Source organism: Ranitomeya variabilis, chromosome 5 (genome assembly GCF_051348905.1).
Source record: "Ranitomeya variabilis isolate aRanVar5 chromosome 5, aRanVar5.hap1, whole genome shotgun sequence".
Lineage (NCBI taxonomy): Eukaryota > Metazoa > Chordata > Amphibia > Anura > Dendrobatidae > Ranitomeya > Ranitomeya variabilis.
Window position 1 is genome coordinate 247483952 of NC_135236.1, and position 23262 is coordinate 247507213.

At 42.3% G+C, this 23262-nt stretch overlaps 1 protein-coding gene across 4 annotated transcripts in view; it reads right to left on the reverse strand.

The window, feature by feature from the left end:
• Positions 1-23262, reverse strand: part of C5H15orf39 (chromosome 5 C15orf39 homolog) — a 134380-nt gene that overhangs the window by 19219 nt on the left and 91899 nt on the right. The window contains exon 3 of one of the 4 annotated variants that reach the window (XM_077263981.1): positions 2206-2239. The exons of the other annotated variants lie outside the window; for them this stretch is intronic. Coding sequence (XP_077120096.1) covers positions 2206-2239 — 34 coding nt within the window. The remainder of the gene's footprint in view (positions 1-2205; positions 2240-23262) is intronic. 4 annotated transcript variants of the gene reach the window in all.

Here is a 23262-nt window from a genome sequence, read left to right on the forward strand (position 1 = left end):
GATCATGTGACCAGTTACCCCTAGTAGCCACTAATGCGCAGTTGTGTTTGATACTTGTGTCAACGCAGGACCTGTCGACTCTACTGCACATGTGCCAATTGAACTGATGTTACTGGCAGACCCGACAATGTGACCGGCCACCTTAGATATATGAAGGTCCTTGTCTTTCATTATTACACAACCCCTTGAGAAAGCATCTATACAAAAAAGTGAAATGTAGGTTGGGGTTTTTTGGGTCCTGTCCGATGCTGCCAACCATCCAACTTATATACTGGTAAACGCTATTTATCTGTATCTATTTATACTACTCTTGGACTATTTTATTACAATTACTGCTACTACTGATCTTATTAGATAAGCGCTCTGTTTATTGTTGGCAGGTGCACAGCATCGGTGATCCTTTAGCATTATCCTTATTGTCTAAATTTATTATTTACTTTTGTATACCTATTAATAAAGTATCTTTTTACCTATATACTCCTTCTTTCTCCTTATTTCATTCAGATTTACATTGCATATACACTCTACAACATTAAAACTGCAAAGCCAAGGAGGCAAATCGATGGAATTATGAAAATTCACAGGATTGATAGACATCTAAAGTATATGCAAATGAGGAAAAAATGCAAAGTAATTTTTCAAAACATCTTGATTCATTCAGTCTCAAGTATGAGGCCCACATGCAAAAATCCCTACACTTACACGTTTTAGCATGCGATCAGTGAGGTCATTAATGGTTGTCTGAGGAATTTTTTGCTTTATTAAACGTACTTTTGTATGCCAATCAAAATCTGCTGTTTGCAGCTCCTTTTGCAATTGCCGAACAATGATTTCCCAGATGTGCTGCGGGCCATGGTAGCATTTTTAGGCCACACAAGTTGCTGACAGCGCCATGATCAATATGCATTCTAGCATTGTTATGATGAAAAACTACTACCGGGACACTGGAGAAATGGCCATACTACTGGTTGCATTACCAAACCAGTTTAACAGTGCGTGATCATTGTCATTGGAATGATGTGAGGCTATCATATATTATTCCATCAGACATCATAATCCCAGGAGTAGGACTTGTGTGACGGTCCCTAGTGAAGGTCTCTTCATGTTTTTGTCCACGTCATCTTATCAGATTAGAATGGCGAGCAGTGACCTATACTGTACGCCTAAGGACTTAAACAGCATCTATACAAACCATAAGAAAACATTTGAACGACATTGATTTATGAGCACAATGCAGGTGATTCAATGACCTGATGCCATCGCTCTCAAAAGGTTATCATGGTGCAGTGGAAAAGAGCAATAGAGGCTTGAATGAAAGTCTATACTCTTCAGTGAGGAGTCCCACTTTTGACTGGATTGTTTTTATATAACATACTAGTGGTATGACGAGGTCTTCACAAGAGAATGTAAAAATGCCCCAGGAGCAAATTTCCAGCCTGACAACACCAGGCTGCAGGATGGTCATGACATAATGACCAGCCTGCATGGCCTAAACATGCTACTATGGCCTGCAGCATCTCCGGACTTGTCTTCCTTCAAGCACATCTAGTACATTATTGATCAGCAATTGTAAAAGAAGATGTCAGCAGTGGATCTTGATGATCTGCAAGCCAAAATGAATTCATTGTGGCAGAACATTATTCAGACAACCATTAATAACCTCAGTAACAGCATGACAAGGTGTGTATTTCTGTTTGTGGTGCTCAAGTTCGATACTGAATAAATCAAGGTGTTTTGAAAACATTTCAATTGTTTATCATTTACATATCATGCATATGTCTATCAGCCCAGTGATTTCCATAGTTCTACAACTTGCACCTCAAGGTTGAGGCATGTAAAAATATATTCATTAATCTGGTTGCCTGAAAATTGTGACCTTTTTACCCCCTAAACATTCTTGGCCATGGACTGGGCCTTTTATTTGAATACATGTGGTTGAAACAAGGCATAGCCCATGGACAATGGAGAAACAAAATGACTATTTTTCTAATGCCTTATAAATAGATCATGAAAATGGAACATTTAAGTCTAATGTATGGACAGAATAACATCTGCCTTTGCAGAATGAAGAAAACTATTTTTTTTTAAATGTTAGTCAGTCACACAAGAGAAACAGGCAAATGTACACACAGATGTACATACATTGGCACACACACACATTTCTAAAACCCTAAGTAGTGTGATTTGCAAAGATCGCATACGTACTTGAGTGTATGCTGCCCAGACTGTGAGCGGGAACCTGGAAGATATAAAGTTTAGGGACATGAGCCCAGAGGGAATAGGAAAGTCGGTCACAGGGCACACAACTCCAGGCATTACAGGTCTGTTAAATTACTCTTTTTTTAACTGACTATTTCTGTTAGTCAAAGACGAGCGACAGCTGTTAATTACCCGACAGTGGAACAGATTCCCTGTTGAAAGATGAAAGGAGGAGGTGAACACCAGAAACCACTGCTATGGGCACCATACACATTAGATGAAAATGACTGATATCTCCAAGCACATCACAGACTACAAATCGACCAATATTGGATTTTTTCATCCAATGCTAATAGCTGCCATGCGAAATCCAAAATGCAGACTGGTGTTTTGAATGATTGCAAACGTTTGTCGGTCTTCTCCTCAAACCAGTAGTAGATGATCATTCATTTTGGTTGAAAAGGGTCAATGCATTGAGATTTACCTGATACGCATTGGCTTATGACTGACCAACAAGCGTTCATTGTCATTTAAAACACTGGACGGGCATGGTGATATTTTTAGCCAATGATCAACACTGGCTACAAAATCAGCAGAAAAAAAATCAAGCATTGGCTGATGTAGTCTGATGTATCTGGGGGCACTGGTGCGCAATAGCTTATTTTCACTGACTGTGTATGAGAGCCTTAAGCCAAAAAAAAGGAATAGAGTCATGCAGCAGATATCTAGCTAGTCTACAGCAGTACGGTAAGTCTAGTTACTTTAGAAAGCAAAAACTAACTACAGACGTTGATGGAAACAAGAGAACAAGACAATGTGCACTAATCAATTTAGATCAAAAATAAAATCAGAGCGATAGCAATAACACTGTACATCATTTACATGCCATTACAGAGTTGCACAACCAAAATGTACACAACCAAACATTTCCATTAAAAAGAAAAAAAAAAAGTTCTAGTACATTGGTTAAATTCGGTGTCAATCTCATGTATAGATTATTAAATTAGATGAGAGAAATTGTTCTGCAAGTTAAAACTTGTGAAAGATGTATAAAAGTTGCTTTAGGTGTATCAGTCACATATAAAAAGGACTAATAGAATGAATGAAACACACATTTCGTAACACTGACATTTCGTAATAAAAATAGGTTACAAGAAAATATACAAGCATTAAATTAAGCAATAATTTCTGATGTACAAATATATAATACTGATTGTTCTCAGTGGGAGAAACAAAATAATAATATAGTAATTATGAAACCTTTTAATGGCTAACAAAAATAAAATACGGTAAATGATGTTACAAAGCAAGCTTTCAAGACTACTTAGGTCTCTACATCAGACATGGTAATATAAGCTGGTTATTCAGTCACTTTGTTATACCATGCCTGATGAAGAGACCCAAGTAGTCTCGAAAGCTTACTTTGTAACTTCACTTATTTTATTTTTGTTAGCCATAACTACAAGATAATTATTTTGTTTCTCCCTCTGTGAACAATTAATCTTTTGTCAACTGGATAACACAGTATCAAAACTTGTTTTGTTTTTTACTTTTAAATACATAAAACTCATACATCAAATTCACACAAGAGCTGACAAGTGGGTAAAACCCAGTTTTGAAAGGCTACAGTTTTCAATAAACAGATACAGAGTTAAGTATTGTACTATGTACTGGTACGAAAACTTGCAAACCAAACAAAAATTCATCTTTATGGAAAGATTTGTGGATCCAAACATTAAAATAGCACAACATACAAACATATATACTCACAGTGGGAATAAAAAGTCTACACATCCCTGTAAAAATGTTAGGATAGTTGCATTTTACAGCAAAAGTCATGGAACATAAACAGTTTACAACACAGCAAAGGATCACATTGTTGAAAGTTATCAGTCAGAAGGGTACAGAACCATTTCCAAGGCATTAGATATACCATAGAACACTGTGAAGACGATCATCAAGAAGTGGCTAAAATTTGGCACTACAGTAACATTATCTAGAACCAGACGTATTCGAAAAATTGATGAAAATACCAAAAGAAAATTGGTCCGGGAAACTGCCAAGAGGCCTTCAGCAACATTAAAGGAGCGGTATAAATATCTGGCAAGTACTGGTTGTATAATGCATTGAACAACAATCTCCGATATTCTTCATATGCCTTTTATTAGAAAGAAAAACATCCAAGACAGGCTACGTTTTGCCAAACTCTACATGCAGTCTGCCAAAGGCATGTTGGAAAATGTTTTATGAGACTATGGTTGAAGCTTTTGGCCATAAATCTAAAAGAGTATGATCGGCACAAAGTCAACACTGTGCATCACTAAAAGAACATCATACCCACAGTGAAGCATGGTAGATGCAGAATTATGCTATGGGGATTTTTTTTTTTGGCAGCTGGAACTAGTGCTTTAGTCAAGGTAGAGGGAATAATGAACAGTTCTAAATATCAGTAAATTTTTCATCAAAACCTCCAAGCTTCTGTTAAAATGCCAAAGATGAATTTCACCTTTCAGCATCACAACTCTAAGATTGTCATTCGTAAATGTGCCATGCTGATAATCTCCTACACCAAAAGTGTGATAAATTCAAAGGGTAAATCAATAAGGTATTAGTTTAATGAATAGTTTGCCTATTCATCCACATTATTTTAGTTTTTTTAAATTATTTTGGGCAGAAAAAAAAAGTTGGTTTCTCAATTGAATCGATTACAGAAGACATTAAAAGGTTCTGCATCTTCTTGGTATCATTTTTCTACATGACAAAAAGCTGGTATTTTAACCCCGTAACACAATATCACATATACACTCACTGGCCACTTTATTAGGTACACCTGTCCAACTTCTTGTTAACACTTAATTTCTAATCAGCCAATCACATGGCGGCAACTCAGTGCATTTAGGCATGTAGACATGGTCAAGACAATCTCCTGCAGTTCAAACCGAGCATCAGTATGGGGAAGAAAGGTGATTTGAGTGCCTTTGAACGTGGCATGGTTGTTGGTGCCAGAAGGGCTGGTCTGAGTATTTCAGAAACTGCTGATCTACTGGGATTTTCACGCACAACCATCTCTAGGGTTTACAGAGAATGGTCCGAAAAAGAAAAAAAATCCAGTGAGCGGCAGTTCTGTGGGCGGAAATGCCTTGTTGATGCCAGAGGTCAGAGGAGAATGGGCAGACTGGTTCGAGCTGATAGAAAGGCAACAGTGACTCAAATCGCCACCCGTTACAACCAAGGTAGGCCTAAGAGCATCTCTGAACGCACAGTGCGTCGAACTTTGAGGCAGATGGGCTACAGCAGCAGAAGACCACACCGGGTACCACTCCTTTCAGCTAAGAACAGGAAACTGAGGCTACAATTTGTACAAGCTCATCGAAATTGGACAGTAGAAGATTGGAAAAACGTTGCTTGGTCTGATGAGTCTCGATTTCTGCTGCGACATTCGGATGGTAGGGTCAGAATTTGGCGTAAACAACATGAAAGCATGGATCCATCCTGCCTTGTATGGAGCATCTTTGGGATGTGCAGCCGACAAATCTGCGGCAACTGTGTGATGCCATCATGTCAATATGGACCAAAATCTCTGAGGAATGCTTCCAGCACCTTGTTGAATCTATGCCACGAAGAATTGAGGCAGTTCTGAAGGCAAAAGGGGTCCAACCCGTTACTAGCATGGTGTACCTAATAAAGTGGCCGGTGAGTGTATATACATGATTGTAAAGGTGGTCACGAGTGGAGGGGGCTCAGGAGCTGAACTCTATCCACACGTGGCAGATGCTAGCTATATTAAATTGCCAGCATGTGTCTCTTAGGGTATGTGCAAACAATCAGGAATGGCTCAGTATTTCCTCAGGATTTGACGCAGATGAAACCTGCACCAAGTCTGCATCTGAGGTCACTGCGGCATACGTCGTTGACTAGAATGGAAGCCTATGGATGCAGGATCCAGCTCTGGAATCCATTTTTTTTTTTTTTTACACTGAGCATGCTCAAAATCAGTATTTAGTTGCCAATTGGCCAGAAAGCTCCAAATCTATATAAACCTGCCATGTGGCTTCATTCCTCAATGTGCCAGCAAGAAGCCTACATGCCAGCAAGACTCCTGCCAGCCATCAAGACTCCTGCCTGCCAACCAGATGACTATCACCCAGAGGACTACCAGCCAGTCAGAGTCCAGCCATCCAGCAAGAGGCCTGCCAGCCAGAGGCCTGCCAGCGAGCAAGAAGCCTGCCAGCCAGTGTGAGTTCTGCCAGTGTTTTGTGTGTGTGTGTGTGTGTGTGTGTGTGTGTGCGCGTGTCCAGCCGTGTTTTTTTTTTTTTTTTATTACTGTCATGTATTTCCAAATTAGTGTGGCGTGTGTGCAGCGTGTGTGCGGCATGTGTGTTTAAAATGTGGTGTCTGTGTGTGCGGTGTGGGTGCGTGCTGCGTCTGTCCACTTTTTTTTTTTAATTTAAGTTCTGCGGTGTGTGTGTGTGTGTGTGTGTGTGTGTGTGTGTGTGTCCAGCCGTGGTTGTTTAGTTTATTATTGCTATGTATTTCCAAAGTAGTGTGGCGTGTGTGAGAGTGCGGCGTGTGTGGCATGTGTGTGTAATGGCGCTGTGTTTGTGTGCTGTGTGTGTGTGTCCATGCGTTTTGTTTTTTTTTTAAATTTACATGTATTGGTTACAAAATTTGCATTTAATGTACTTGTATTTAAAATAAAGAGCAATGTAGCTCCTACTTTAAAAAAAAATTTTTTACTTGCAGATAAAAACAAAACAAAACAGGTCTTCTTCTTCTTTGCACCTTCACAGCGTAGGCGTATTGAGGTCATTTATAAAAAAAAAAAATTTTCTTTTTGGTCTTGTTAAAATTTTGGGTTAACACTATATGCATTAATTATGTTTTCACAGGAAGTTGAAGCAGCAGAGGGTCTCCCAGAAGGAGACCGGGTAGGTGGAGAAATGCCCGGAGTGGCCGTGCAGAGTGTAAGTTGTGCAGAAACAGTTCCTACAGACATCACAGTGCACCCAACACATAAAAAACAGATAATCATACATCACAGTACACACAAAACATATGCCTACATCCAACGCTGTCAAGGTGATCGCCGCAGCGGTCAGCCTCCAGTAAGTACAATTTTTTATATATATATATTAGATGTGGATTTCAGTTTAATAATTTTATTTTTATTTTTTAACAGTCTTCACAGCGTGCTCCCGGATAGTGAGGAGGGTGGCATCGATGTGGACCGCCTAAAGGTACCGTCACACTAAGCGACGCTGCAGCGATATAGACAACGAGCCGATCGCTGCAGCGTCGCTGTTTAGGTCGCTGGGGAGCTGTCACACAGACAGCTCTCTCCAGCGACCAATGATCAGGGGAACGACTTCGGCATCGTTGAAACTGTCTTCAACGATGCCGAAGTCCCCCTGCAGCACCCGGGTAACCAGGGTAAACATCGGGTTACTAAGTGCAGGGCCGTCACCGCTGTGCTCTGCTTTACGGCCGGCCGGCGCTGACACATTCAGTGCAGGGAAGCCGCCGGCGGGGGACGTGACAGACATCAGAAGGTGAGTATGTACTGTTTTTTTTTTTACTTTTACAATGGTAACCAGGGTAAATATCGGGTTACTAAGCGCGGCCCTGCGCTTAGTAACTCCATATTTACCCTGGTAACAAGTGAACACATCGCTGGATCGGCGTCACACACACCTTCACAGCGTAGGCGTATTGAGGTCATTTATAAAAAAAAAATTTACGGATCGATGACAGCGGGTGATCAGCGACGAAATAAAGTTAGACTAGACTTCTAGCTCCGACCAGCGATATCACAGCGGGATCCAGATCGCTGCTGCGTGTCAAACACAACGAGATCACTATCCAGGACGCTGCAACGTCACGGATCGTCGTCGTTCTCGCTGAAAAGTCGCTTAGTGTGAAGGTACCTTTTTCGAAGAGGTATGCGAGTGGGAGCCGCTGTGGAACATGGCTGACCGCAGCCATGCTGATCAGTTCATCACCCGTCGGCTCTGGGAGCAAGTATGCTTCATCGTTGTGGACAACTGAGAGGACCTCGAACCTCGGTAGTAGACTCAAGCGCGTAAGTATTTACATTTCAGTAATTTTGGTTGCAGGACGGAATGTGTTGTAACCAATTTTTCTTTTTCACTTTACAGGTGGAAGGGTAATGAAGCGGTGGCGGTCACTCAGAGATCGCTTCAAGAGGGAGTTCAACAAGGAGATGCAGGCCCCGAGTGGATCGGGAGGACGCAGGAGCCAATACAAGTACGGCAGGGCCCTGTCGTTCCTCCGGTTGACGATGGTTAGCAGAAGGTAAATATTCCACAGCCTATTTATGAAGTCAATGTTTACCTGTCTTAGCTTATTTTTTAGTTTCAGCCAGGGCTATGTAATATCAATATATTAATTTTTGTTTTCCTTTTCTTTCACAGGATCATCTGCAACACTTGGGAGCCTGCTGCTGCCTTGGACCCCTCTGGTGCGATTCCATGGGAGTCCGCCACCAGGGGTCACGTCGAGAGACCCCACCCCTCTGACCCTTCATCTGACCTTTCCCTCACTTCTGCCCCTCGGCCCCATCCACCAGCGCTGGAGCATCATCGCAGACTTCATCACTTGAAGCTGCTGGTGACGAGTTTGCATTCCCTTTACCACACCCCTCTGCTGCCACCTCTAGAACACCTTTAGGTTCTGGGCAGCAGCACCAGAGGGGTCAGGAAAGGAGCTATGTGCCCAAGTTCTTGCATCTGAATGCAGCCTTCCAAAACTCGAATCAAACTTTTGGCCGAGCAAATGACTGCTGGGTTCAACAAGTTGAACAAAAGCATCCTTGAACTCAGCAGTCGTCTGGATAGGCTGCATTCAGATACAAGTAGCTCACCTTATGTTTTTTTTCAATCAGTACTCGCACGCATGGAAAATCTAACTCCTGACCAGCAGATGCACGTAATGCAAGGCTGCCATGCTGCTCTAGCGCAGGCCACCTCCCAAGCCCCTCCACCTACCCCGTTAGTTGCTCCCACACCTCCCCCATCCACTGTCTCTCCTACCAATCCTTTCCAGTACCAAAATCCTTCCCAGTACCAAAATCCTTGCTGTTTCCAAAATCCGTCCCAGTCCCAAATGCCTTCCCCCCAGTTTCCTTCCCGGGCCCAGCTTCCTGCACCTTGTAATTTCCCACCTACAACACCCCAACCCCTCACCCAACCTGTCCTCCCTGCTCAACCTCATACCCCCCCCCTTCCACTTCTGATCAACCCCAATCCGGTCGCCTTTCACCCACTATCGACGTGGTCCACCCTGCCAGCCTCTCCGATAATATCTCCACCCAACAGTTCACAAATTTGTAAATATTTTTTTTAATCTGTTAAAAATAATTTTTGGTTTTAAAAAAAAGCATTTATTGCCAATTGTATTTATATAAGATTGGGTATAAAAGGTACAAAACATAAAACAGTTGTTGTAAAGGTAAAAAAAAAGGTTGATATACAAAAAAAACAAACAACTTTACTGAAAAAAATTGGTGTAAAACAAAAAACAAGTGTGACTTCGGCAGGTATAAAACCAGAAGTGTGACTTCAGCAACATACTTTATATAAAAACACAAAACATATCAGACCATGTCATCCTGCCATTCAACTCTACCTTGAGGTGACAAAGTAATCGGCAAATTGGTCCCTCATTCTGGAAACTGCAACAGCGCTACGAAAAGGTATATTTTGATAGTCTCGCAAGGCGGTTTCAGACTCATTTTCCTCCATGGCAACCAGTTCCTTGGATAGGACAATAGAACTCGCCATTTTGCAGTTAAAATCCCGAAGGCACACTCCACCACTCATCTCGCTCGTGCTAACCAATAATTAAATACTATTTTCCTTCGTGTTAGGCCGGCCTCACAATAGCGAGTTTTACGGACGTATGAGCGCATAAACTACGTCCGTAAAGTACGCATTACACACGGCCCAATCATTCCCTATGTCCCAGCTCCTATCAGCCGTATTATACTGATCCGTATTATACGGTCTTGTACGGCCGTACAAAATCGCAGCATGCTGCGTTTGTCACCGTATTGCACAAAAAAAATCGCCAATGAAAGTCTATGGGGCGAGAAAAATACGGATTACACACGGACCAGCAGTGTGACCAGCGAGAAATACGCATCGGTGTAAGAGAGAAAAGCCGGTAATTCAATTGCCGGCTTTTCATTTCTCCTTCCCAAACCCGACAGGATATGAGACATGGTTTACATACAGTAAACCATCTCATATCCCTTTTTGTTTTGCATATTCCACACTACTAATGTTAGTAGTGTGTATGTGCAAAATTTTGGCACTGTAGCTGCTAAAATAAAGGGATAAATGGCGGAAAAATTGGCGTGGGCTCCCGCGCAATTTTCTCCGCCAGAGTGGTAAAGCCAGTGACTGAGGGCAGATATTAATAGCCTAGAGAGGGTCCATGGTTATTGGCCCCCCTGGCTAAAAACATCTGCCCTCAGCCACCCCAGAAAAGGCACATCTGGAAGATGCACCTATTCTGGCACTTGGCCACTCTCTTCCCACTCCCCTGTAGCGGTGGGATATGGGGTAATGAAGGGTTAATGTCACCTTGCTATTGTAAGGTGACATTAAGCCAGATTAATAATGGAGAGGCGTCAATTATGACACCTATCCATTATTAATCCAATAGTACGAAATGGTTAATAAAACACACACATTATTACAAAGTCCTTTAATGAAATAAAGACACAGGTTGTTGTAATATTTTATTATTCTCTTAATCCAGCTGAAGACCCTCGTTCTGAGAAAAAGTAAAAATAACAAATCAACAATATCTCATACCTTCCGATGATCAGTCACGTCCCACGAAGTAAATCCATCTGAAGGGGTTAAATCATTTTACAGCCAGGAGCTGTGCTAAAGCACTCGCTCCTGCCTGTAAATCCCCGGGTACTGAATGGAAAGCAGGGTGATCTGTAGTTACCTTGAGTTGCGGTGATGCGCCCTCTGCTGGATGTCCTCATGAGCTGGAGCGTTGGAAAAGTTCCCACGCTCGAGTTCATATGAGGACATCCAGCAGAGGGCGCATCACCACGACTCAAGGTAACTACAGATCAAACTGCTTTCCATTCTGTACCCGGGGATTTACAGGCAGGAGCGAGTGCTTTAGCACAGCTCCTGGCTGTAAAATGATTTAACCCCTTCAGATGGATTTACTTCGTGGGACATAACGACGGAAGGTATGGAATATTGTTGTTTGTTTTTTTAACTTTGTTTCAGGACGATGGTCTTCAGGTGGATGAAGAGTCTAATAAAATATTACAACAACATGTGTCTTTATTTCATTAAAATACTTGTAAATAATGTGTGTGTGTTTTACTAACCATTTAGTACTATTGGATTAATAATGGATAGGTGTCATAATTGACGCCTCTCCATTATTAATCTGGCTTAATGTCACCTTACAATTGCAAGGTGACATTAACCCTTCATTACCCCATATCCCACCGCTACACGGGAGTGGGAAGAGAGTGGCCAAGTGCCAGAATAGGCGCATCTTCCAGATGTGCCTTTTCTGGGGTGGCTGGGGGCAGATGTTTGTAGCCAGGGAGGGGCCAATAACCATGGACCCTCTCTAGGCTATTAATATCTGCCCTCAGTCACTGGCTTTACCACTCTGGTGGAAAAAATTGCGCGGGAGCCCACGCCAATTTTTTCCGCCATTTAACCCTTTATTTTACAAGCTACAGTGCCCAAATTTTGCACATACACACTACTAACATTAGTAGTGTGGAATATGCAAAAAAAAAGGGATATGAGATGGTTTACTGTATGTAAACCATGTCTCATATCCTGTCGGGTTTGGGAAGGAGAAATGAAAAGCCGGCAATTGAATTACCAGCTTTTCACATATATCGCGCTGAATTAAATATAAATACAGAATATATATATATATATATATATATATATATATATATATATATATATATATATGTGTGTCTCAATGACATATATATATATATGTAGCAGTGAAAAAGAAGAAAATGAGGGCACTCACCAATCTTTCACGTTCTTAGTCCTTTATTGCAACACGATCCAGTTAAAACACATGGCCAGGGAAGAGAGAGCCGAAGCCCGTGTGAGCAGGCGAGAGACGACAGCTGTTTCGCGCTGTGCTTTGCGCTTCTACAGGTCAGCTTGTGCATAGGTGAAACAGTGGAAATGTAGTGCCGGCCATGACACCGCCCACCACTGTGTCCCCTCCCACAAACCAAACGATACATACATATACTTTAAAAAGCACACTTAAAACCATTAACGCAACCTTAGTTGGTAACAAAACCTTTTGGCAGAGCAGACAATTGGAGACATTTAAAGTTATTCTAGGAACCACAGTTAATCTTTACAAAGCATAAAGGGTTAATCTTTAGAAAGCATAAAGGGTTAAACCCTCGCCGCTACCAACAGCGCACAAGACACTGCAGAATGCACAACTTCTGCCATAATATTCACAAAATTACCCCCCAACATCGGTATAAATGTCAGCAAAAAGCAAAGAAACAAAAAATAAAAAAAATAATAATAATAAAAAAAAAATTTATCCTTTTTTTTTTTTTTTTTCTTTTTTTTCCCAAGCAGCAAATCATTAAAGAAATATCGACATATCCACACGGTCATTGAAACCTAGTGGCCCCAATGCTTCACTGCGCAGAATCCATCTCGTCTCACATCTGAGGAGCAGATTATCCAGATCACCTCCTTGCGCTGGCAGACTGACTTTCTCAATCCCGGCGAAGGAGAGGACCCCTGCATCACCGCCATGTGTATCCCTAACATGTGTAATTAACCGTTTAACACCTTTCCCTGAGACAATCGATCTGCAATGCTCGCGGAAACGAACATATAGTGGCCGGATCGTCTTTCCCACATAGTAATATCTGCAAGGACAGAAAACAACGTATACTACGTGATCTGTCCTGCATGTGATGAAATCTTTAACCGTGTGCTTCACTGCACCTATATGAAGAGTCCGGTCAGTTACATGTTGCTTACACCAAGGGCAATGCCCACACCTGAAATTACCTTTGGGGATAGCGGTGTTCAGCCAGTTCTGATTTGACTTAACTACCCGATTCCTCACTAATTTGTCCCTTAGTCTGATGCTCCGTTTATTCGCTATAAGGGGACCCCTAGACACTACCTCAGCCAACTCCTTGTCCCGACCTAAGATATGCCAATTTTTCTTAATGGCTAATCTGATTTGCTGGTCCATATTGCTGTATTGAAAACTGAAGGTAAACCTTCTCTCTACGTCAACCCTATTAGAAGGCACCTTCCTTACGTTCTTGCTTATGCAACTCCTCTCACTTCTCACTTTTTCCATTTCTGTCATTAAAGCCCTATCAGGATACCCTGATATCTCACACGGGCTTCGGCTCTCTCTCTTCCCTGGCCATGTGTTTTAACTGGATCGTGTTGCAATAAAGGACTAAGAACGTGAAAGATTGGTGAGTGCCCTCATTTTCTTCTTTTTCATTGCTACATATTTATGGACACATTTTCATTTTGGTTTGTCCATCCGAAGTCTGCACAAATGCACCTTGACTAGAGCCTATGAGAAGTCGTTAAGACACATGCAGTGCCGCTCTTCTCCTTTTTTCTTTTGATTTTGGATATATATATACATACATATATATACATTATATATATATATATACATATATATATATATATATATATATATATATATATATATATATATATATATATATATATATATATATATATATATACACACTGTATATATGTATTAACGAACATTTGAGCACATAAATCCATTAGATGTCGGTTTTGCAAGCCTGCGAGAAAATATCGCAGTACGGATGCCATACGGATTACATACGGAGGATGCCATGCGCAAAATACGCTGACACACCATGCCTACGGATGACATACGGATCATTATTTTGGGGACTTTTCTGCATATTACAGCAGTAAAAAACAGACCGTATTTACATACGCTGAGTGTGACGCCGGCCTTAATCCACTACTTGAATATGGTTTGAGCAGGTGTGGTGAAAGTTGGGAGGCTTCATCACCAACACACAAAAATGGCATTGGTGGGCCAGAGGTTACAGGGAGTGGTCTTGGAGGTGGAAAATTATATGTGTCTCCGTATAAACAATGACCCATAGGAGACATTTTAAAACTCCGCGAATCATTGGAGCGGCCATAGGCACCAATATCCACCGCTATGAATTTGCATTCGGCGTTAGTTATGGCCATCAGCACAATAGAAAAATATTTTTATAATTTAAATATTCTGAGCCCGATCCTGCAGGTTTAACACTCCTTATGTGCTTGCCATCCACAGCACCCAAGCAATTTGGAAAATGGCAAATCTGTTCAAAATTTGCGGCAATCTCCAGCCACCTCTCCGTTGTTGGATTTGGGATGTACTCCTCCTGTAAATAATCCCACAATGCCCGGCAGGTCTGTTTTACTATCCCTGATATTGTCGAAATCCCACGCCGAAATTGATAATGGAGGGAGGAAAGGGATTCGCCAGTTGCAAGGAATTTGTCAAAAAGAAAAAAAAACACAGAAAATTATTATTACACACTACCAGCAACATTACAGTTTAGTCTGATGAAAGAGACCATAAAAAAAAAAAATAAAATAATAAAGGCTTACTGAAGTGTCACCATCAGACGTTCCTCCGGTGATATTGAAAAGCGCAAATAGGTGTCCTTTCTCCAGATTAGTTCTCCAACCTGTTCCACCAAAACGTCAAAGTTTTCAGGTCTCATGCGTACATAATTGAAGAACTTCTCCGGGTTTTGCCCCAATTCCATGTACAGAGTTGAATAGACACCATGGGTCAATCGCTGTGCAGTGATCGGAGGGATCCAAAAGCATCGGCGTCGCCGCAGACGAAGGATGCGCTGTCTTGCTTCCTCCTTTTCCCGAACAATCACTGCCAACCTATTGGCCTCAAAAGCAAAATCCGCATAGATGGTCACAATATTTGCTATAACTCCTTCCATTTCTGCCACTTGCTCTAAAACCTCTCAAAGATGGGGTGTTAAAACACTCAATATATAGGTTTCCATTATTTTCCAGTAGCCAATCACATTTGGGAGCCTCCCATTTGGAGGTATGAAAAACGGATCCGTCAAAAAAACGGATGAAACGGATGGAAAAAAAAGTATAAGATTGATGCAAAGGATCCAGTTTATCCGTCGAAAAACTGGATCCGTTGCATACATTCTACACTATTTTTGACGGATCTGTCGCTAGGTCGCAATGATGGATTGTGACAGCAGCCAGACGACGGAAGTGTGAAAGAGGCCTAAGAGGTCTCATTTTATTGCATTATCAGTTTTTCCGAACACCAAGCCCTTGGCACAAATTTTCGTCAGGGAAATTGTTAAACTGAACATCATATTGGGAGCAGGGAAGGGGATTAGTGGTGCCTCACTGGAATCCGGATGAACACAGGTGCCAGGAACAAGTAGCTGGATACCACTCATTAGCAATAGCAAAGGAAGGAAAAAAGTTCCAGCACCAGGCGTCTGTTCATTAAAATCTTCAATATTTTATTTTCATGTCAAGAATTAAACATCCCCGTATGATGTTTTATGCTTGACATGAAAATAAAATATTGAAGATTTTAATAAAGAGACGCCTGGTGCTGGAACTTTTTTCCTTCCTTTGCAAATTGTTAAATTACATGGGATCCCGATCAATATTGCTTCTGACCGGGGGTGGGGGCACAGTTTGTTTCCAAGTTTTGGAGAGCAATGTGTAGACATCACAGCCACTGCCAGAAGAGGAGAGCAATGGGAAGTTTTCAAACCAAATATCTGACCTTACAACTGATATTGCGACGATTCAAGACTCTAGTATTCCTTTGCCACATCCTGAATCAATTGCATCAGATTCAACATTTGGTCACAGAGCATGTGAACAGGATTTGTGCTTCCGAAATAGAGAAATGTATAGACCAGTTGTAATGTGACGCTGAGTCACTTCTCATGGACAAGGCATGAATCGAAAAAGTCAAGGAGTCAGAGGTCAAAAGCCAGGAGAATGCATCATAAACAGAGGTGTGAGACAAATACGTAGTAGTTAGGTCACAGTCTGGGGTCAGACTTCCAGGAAGGAAGCGCATCAAGACAAAGGGGCTAGGCAAACGATCAAAGACAAATCCAAGGTCGGGCAACAAAGATCAGAATATAAGAACAGAGCAAAACACACACCACTTGAGTTAAGCTACAACTGGCAATATTCTAATCTTTACCTGCTATTTAGCTGGCTTGCAATCAATCAAAACAGGAGACACCTGGAAGAAACCCCACAGGCCCGGCCAAATGGACAGCTGAACTGGCATTTACAATACTGACAGCTTCAGCAAGCCCCTGCACCAGAGTGTAATGCTGAGCTGTCAGTAACTGCATCCTACACACATTGAGGGGTGGAATCGTGACAGTACCCCTTCTACGGGGGGCCACCGGACCCTAGGTTTCCCAGGAAATCTCAGCTGGAAGGCCTTGACTAATCACTCACCCTTCACATCTCTAGCTGAGGCCCAGGATCTCTCCTCAGGTCTGTATCCCCTTCGGTCGAGGAGGTATTGGGAGCAATTTCTGACCCTATGAGAATCCACAATTCTCCAAACCTCATACTCCAAGCATCCATAGAGTGAAATTAGCAGATGCAAGGATCCGGACAGCTCCGCATGTGTCTGATCCTATAAGGCGGCTGATCTGTCACTCATAGGATCCTTAGGACACTGTGCTTGGTATGAACAGTCATTCTGTCATATACAGTGCCTTGCGAAAGCATTTGGCCCCCTGCAACTTTTCAACCTTTTCCCACATATTATGCTTCAAACATAAAGATACCAAATGTAAATTTTTGGTGAAGAATCAACAACAAGTGGAACACTATTGTGAAGTTGAATGAAATTTATGGGTTATTTTTGTGGATATTCAAAAACTGAAAAGTGGGGCGTGCAATATTATTCGGTCCCTTTAACTTAATTCTTTGCTGTGCCACCTTTTGCTGCGATTACAGCTGCAAGTCACTTGGGGTATGTCTCGATCAGTTTTGTACATCGAGAGACTGAAATTCTTGCCCATTCTTCCTTGGCAAACAGCTCGAGCTCAGTGAGGTTTGATGGGAGATCGTGTGTCAACAGCAGTTTTCAGCTCTTTCCACAGATTCTCGACTGGATTGAGGTCTGGACTTTGACTTGGCCATTCTAACACCTGGATACGTTTATTTGTGAACCATTCCACTGTAGATTTTGCTTTATGTTTGGGATCATTGTCTTGTTGGAAGACAAATCTCCATCCCAGTCTCAGGTCTTTTGCAGACTCCAACAGGTTTTCTTCAAGAATGGTCCTGTATTTGGCTCCATCCATCTTCCCGTCAATTTTAACCATTTTCCCTGTCCCTGCTGAACAAAAGCAGGCCCAAACCATGATGCTGCCACCACCTTGTTTGACAGTGGGGACGGTGTGTTCAGGGTGATGAGCTGTGTTGCCTTTACGCCAAACATATCTTTGGCATTGTTGCCAAAAAGTTCGATTTTGGTTTCATGTGACCAGAGCACCTTCTTTCACATTTTTGGTGTGTCTCCCAGGTGGCTTGTTGCAAGCTTTAAACAACACTTTTTACAGATACCTTTGAGAAATGGACTTCTTCTTGCCACTCTTCCATAAAGGCCAGATTTGAGCAGTGTACGACTGATTGTTGTCCTATGGACAGACTGTCCCACCTCAGCTGTAGATCTCTGCAGTTCATCCAGAGTGATCATGGACCTCTTGGCTGCATCTCTGATCAGTCTTCTCCTTGTTTGAGATGTAAGTTTAGAGTAATGGCTGGGTCTTGGTAGATTTGCAGTGGTATGATACTCCTTCCATTTCAATATGATCGCTTGCACAGTGCTCCTTGGGATGTTTAAAGTTTTGGAAATCACTTTGTATCCAAATCTGGCTTTAAGCTTCTCAAGAACAGTATCACGGACCTGCCTGTTGTGTTCCTTGGTCTTCATGATGCTTTCTGTGCTTTAAACCGAACCCTGAGACGATCACAGAGCAGGTGCATTTATACGGAGACTTGATTACAAACGGGTGGATTATATGTAGCATCATTAGGCATTTAGGACAAAATTGGATCATTCAGGGATCCACAATGAACGTCTGGAGTGAGTTTGCTGCACTGAAAGTAAAGGGGCAGAATAATATTGCACTCCCCGCTTTTCAGTTTTTGAATTTCCACAAAAATGTAAAATGACCAATACATTTCGTGCAACGTCAAAATTGTGTTCCATTTTTTATTGATTCTTCACCAAAAATTTACATTTGGTATCTTTATGTTTGAAGCATGATATGTGGGAAAAGGTTGAAAAGTTCCAGGGGGCCGAATACTTTAGCAAGGTACTGTATATCTATAGAATTGTTTTTGCTAAACATAACTCAGTTTTTTTCTAACTGGTTTAATTTTACCAATAATCGTTATGTGATTTTGGTCCTGCTATAAACCTGTTAATAAAAACCTTCATATAATTTAGGATCTTAGTCTGCCAAAATATTGAACACTAGCTTCACCTCAGTGTAAATAATTCCAGAATACAATGGTTTCTATCTAAATGTTCAACATAATTCTATAAAACATCAAGAAAGCATGTACAAAATAATTCTGAAGAGATAGGAGCTACTGATACCAAAGAAAACAAGAGCAAATCATTATTGCAGCCCCTCTGAATATACTGAGGTAAGGTTTAAAGAAGATGGGTGATTGACAAACTGCAGAAAACATATGCTATATTCTGTACAGAACTATAAAGAAAGCTTTTTACAACGTCAAATGGTTATTCGGCAAATGAGAATTCATAAGAGCACTAGTTCCTGATCATCCATCTGTGTAAACATGCTGCCGATTAAAAGACAGCAGTTTGTCAGCTGTTCAGATCATTTATTCAATGTTTTCAGCAGCACATGGCCCCAATGTAAACTGGGGATGTTATGCCGACAATGTGCATGATGCATGCTGATGACGATTGTTATGTAACAGGACCATAAATGAGCACAAGTAGACTCATTTATGAGCAGTAACCTGTCTAAATGGGCTTGTACTTAAAGGGCACTTGTCAGCAAGATTGTGTTCAGTAACCTACAGACATTGTCAGGTTAGTACTGTTATACTGATTAAAATGATACCTTGATTATTGAAATCAGTCTTGTGGTTGTTGTGTAATCTTTATTTTCAGTCTTGAGTTAATGATATGCCTGTGCCCTGGGGCAGCCTGTGGGGGGGGGTCTTCACACACTTTCCCCCTCCCCAAAATCCGCTGCCTTGGAGTAATCCTTGACTCTGCCCTGACCTTCAAACCGCACACCCAAGCTCTCGCCACCTCCTGTCACCTCCAGCTCAAACTATTTCCAAAATCCGTCCTTTCCTCGACCCTCACTCTACTAAAATGCTTGTCCATGCCCTAATCATCTCCTGCCTCGACTAGTGCAACATACTCCTCTGTGGCCTACCTTCCAACACTCTCGCACCCCTCCAGTCCATCCTTAACTATGCTGCCCGACTAATCTCTCTCCTCGCTACACTCCTGCTTCCCCTCTTTGCAAATCCCTTCACTGGCTCCAAATTTCCAAGCGTATCCAGTTTAAATTACTAAGGGATCTTTTCCATTTGCGAGAAACACGTCCGTGTCTCGCATGTGAAAACCAAGCTCTGCCGCCGGCACTTTGGAGCGGAGCATGCAGCTGCATGTGTTGCTATGCGGCCGCACGCTCCGCTCTGGAGTGCCGGTTTTTACATGCGAGACACGGACGTGTTTCTCACAAATGGAAAAGAGCCCTTACAGTGACCTACAAAGCCATCCATAACCTTTCTCCTCCGTATATTTGCAAACTAATCTCTCAATATCTTCCCTCTTGTAATGTCTGGTCCTCCCAAGACCTCCTCCACGCTTATTCGCTCCTCACCCAATCGCCTCCAAGATTTCTCCCGAATATGGCCCGTCCCCTGGAATTCTGTGCCCCAACACGTCCGGTTATCCACCACATTTGGATCCTTCAAAAGAAACCTGAAAATCTACCTCTTCAAGATAGCTTACAACCTGTAATGACCACAAGGCCACGTCAACACCATCAGAGCTACTGCAACCCCCGACTTACTGTCTCCTTCCCCATAATCCAGTAGAATGTAAGCCCTCAAGGGCAGGGTCCTCTTCTCTCTGTACCAGTCTGTTATTGCTAATTTGTTTACTGTAAGGCTGTGTGCACACGTTCAGGATTTTTTGCGGTTTTTCTATATAAAAACGCGATAAAATCACGAAAAAAAGCATATATTAAGCATCCTATTATTAGAATGCAATTTTTGTGCACATGTTGCGTTTTTTTCGGCGGCGGAATCGCATTCTGGAAAAAAACGCAGCATGTTCATTCTTCCCCGCGATTCCGCACACATAAGAATGCATTGATCCGCTTACTTTCCGCATGTGGCTATGCCCACCGGGATAGTAAGCGGATCATGTACGGTTGGTACCTAGGGAACCATATACCCGTTAAAAAAATAAATAAATAAAATAAAATAAAAATCATGATAATCTCACCTTCCGGCGTCCCCCGCAGCCTTCCCGCTCCTCGGGATGCTTCCGTTCCCGGGGATGCTTCGCGGCAATGACCTGTGATGACATAGCGGTCTCGCGAGCCCGCTACGTCATCTGGGGCAATTGGCGCGAGGCATTACTAGGAACGAGAGCATCGCGAGGAGCAGGAACGCGGCGGGGGACGCCGGAAGGTGAGAATATCACGATTTTTTATTTTTGTTTTATTATTTTTAACATTCTATCTTTTACTATTGATGCTGCATAGGCAGCATCAATAGTAAAAAGTTGGTCACACTTGTTAAACACTGTTTGACAAGTGTGACCAACCTGTCAATCAGATTTCCAAGCTATTCTATAGATCGCTTTGAAAACGCTAGCATTCTGCAAGCTAATTACGCTTGCTAAACGCTTTAAACGTGTTTAGCGGGAATACTCATGCCAATTAAGCATGCATTTTACCCGCGGCACAGTTGTGGAATTGCCGCAGTAATTTCCGCGGCAATTCCGGACGTGTGCACATAGCCTAAGTGATATTTGTATTTTGATGTAACCCCATCTCATGTACAGCACCATGGAATTATTGGTGCTATATAAATAAATAATAATAATAATATGGTGCTCTGATTAGCTATTCATAATACAGACTGCTGTCAGGTCACTGATCCCTCATTGTCCTGCCCCCTAGTTTACATAATGAATATTATTTATACATATTAAAAAAAAAATCCACTTGAAAACGTTGCCCAATGCAGTAGCAGTTATTGGTGATCCAATAGCTGCTACTGTGCAGGCGGCGCCATCTTGTTGCAGAAAGAAAAAAAATGCTCCTCCAAGATGGCTCCACCGGCGCCTAAGCAGTAGCAGCTATTGGCGATCGTCAATAGCTGCTAAAGTGCAGGCAGCGCCATCTTGCTTGAGAAGAAAAAGAAATCCTCCTCCAAGATTGCGATCGCTGATAGTTGCTACTGCGCAGGCGCCGCCAGCGCCATATTGGAGGAGGACTTTTTTTCTCTAGCAAGATGGCACCACCGCCGTCTCTGCAGTAGCAACTATCGAATCGCCAATAGCTGCTACTGCGCAGGCCTGACAGGTGCCATTTTGCAAATGGATCTTTTTTATATTGAATATCAGGAGAACCTAAAACATATTACCATATATACTTTAGTGTTACTGTTAGGATTGCTACTTCCAATAGGTGGCACTAGAGTTCTAGTCCTCTTCCTCTCTGAAGAGACAATTTGCATATTTCTCAGAGGAGCATTGCGGCTTTAAGTCTCCTCACCTCGACATGCTTATCATGTCACTCTCCGCAAGGTGAAACGATACTTCTTGGATCCCGTATATACTTGAGTATAAGCCGAGATTTTCAGTCCATTTATTGAAAGTGCTCCTCTCGGCTTATACTCGAGTCATTGTCAAAGGGGGTCGGCGGGGGAGGGGGAGTGGCAGCTGTCAAATTATACTTACCTACTCCCGGCGCATCTCTGCACGTTCCTGCTTCTCCGGCGCCCGCAGCTTCTTCCTGTGTTCAGCGATCACGTGGTACTGCTCATTAAAGTAATGAATATGGACGCATATTCATTACTTTAGTGAGCGGTACGATGTGAACGCTGAACACAGGAAGAAGCTGCGGTCGCCGAAGATCACCTGTCAGTAAGAGGCTGCCAGGGACTGTGCCGGGAGCAGGTGAGTATAATGGAGACTGGAGGGTGAGTATTGTGCAATATTCACCTGTCCACGTTCCACCGCTGGGCGCCGCTGTCTTTTCTGCGTCCTCTGCCTGTGTTGTTCAGGTCAGAGGGCGCGATGACGCGATTAGTGTGCGCGCCGCCCTCTGCCTGAACAGTCACTGCGGAGGACGTGGAAGACACAGCGGCGCCCAGCGGTGGTACGCGGACAGGTGAATATTGCAAGTGTCGGGGGCCTGCTCAGGACAAGAAGTGAGTATGTGATTTTTTTTTTTTTTTATTGCAGCAGCCGGCTATGGGGCAAATGATTCTATGAATCAATCAATCTATGCAGCATTGTATGAAGCAGATTATCTATGGAGGATCTTATGGGGCCATAATCAACCTATGCAGCATTATATGGGGTATATTTTCTATGAATTATCTTATGGAGCCCATCATAAACTTTATGGAGCATTTCATGGGGCATATTTTATTATGGAGCATCTTATGGGGCCATCATGAACAGTATGGAGCATTATATGGGGCTCCTGATTCAATAAGGATATTCAAAAACACTTAACCTACTGATGTCTCAATTAATTTTACTTTTATTGGTATCTATAATAATAAATAATAATAATAATTTTATTTATATAGCGCCAACATATTCCGCAGCGCTTTACAACTTATAGATGGGACTTGTACAGACAATAGACATTACAGAAATCACAGCTCAAAACAGATACCAGGAGGAATGAGGGCCCTG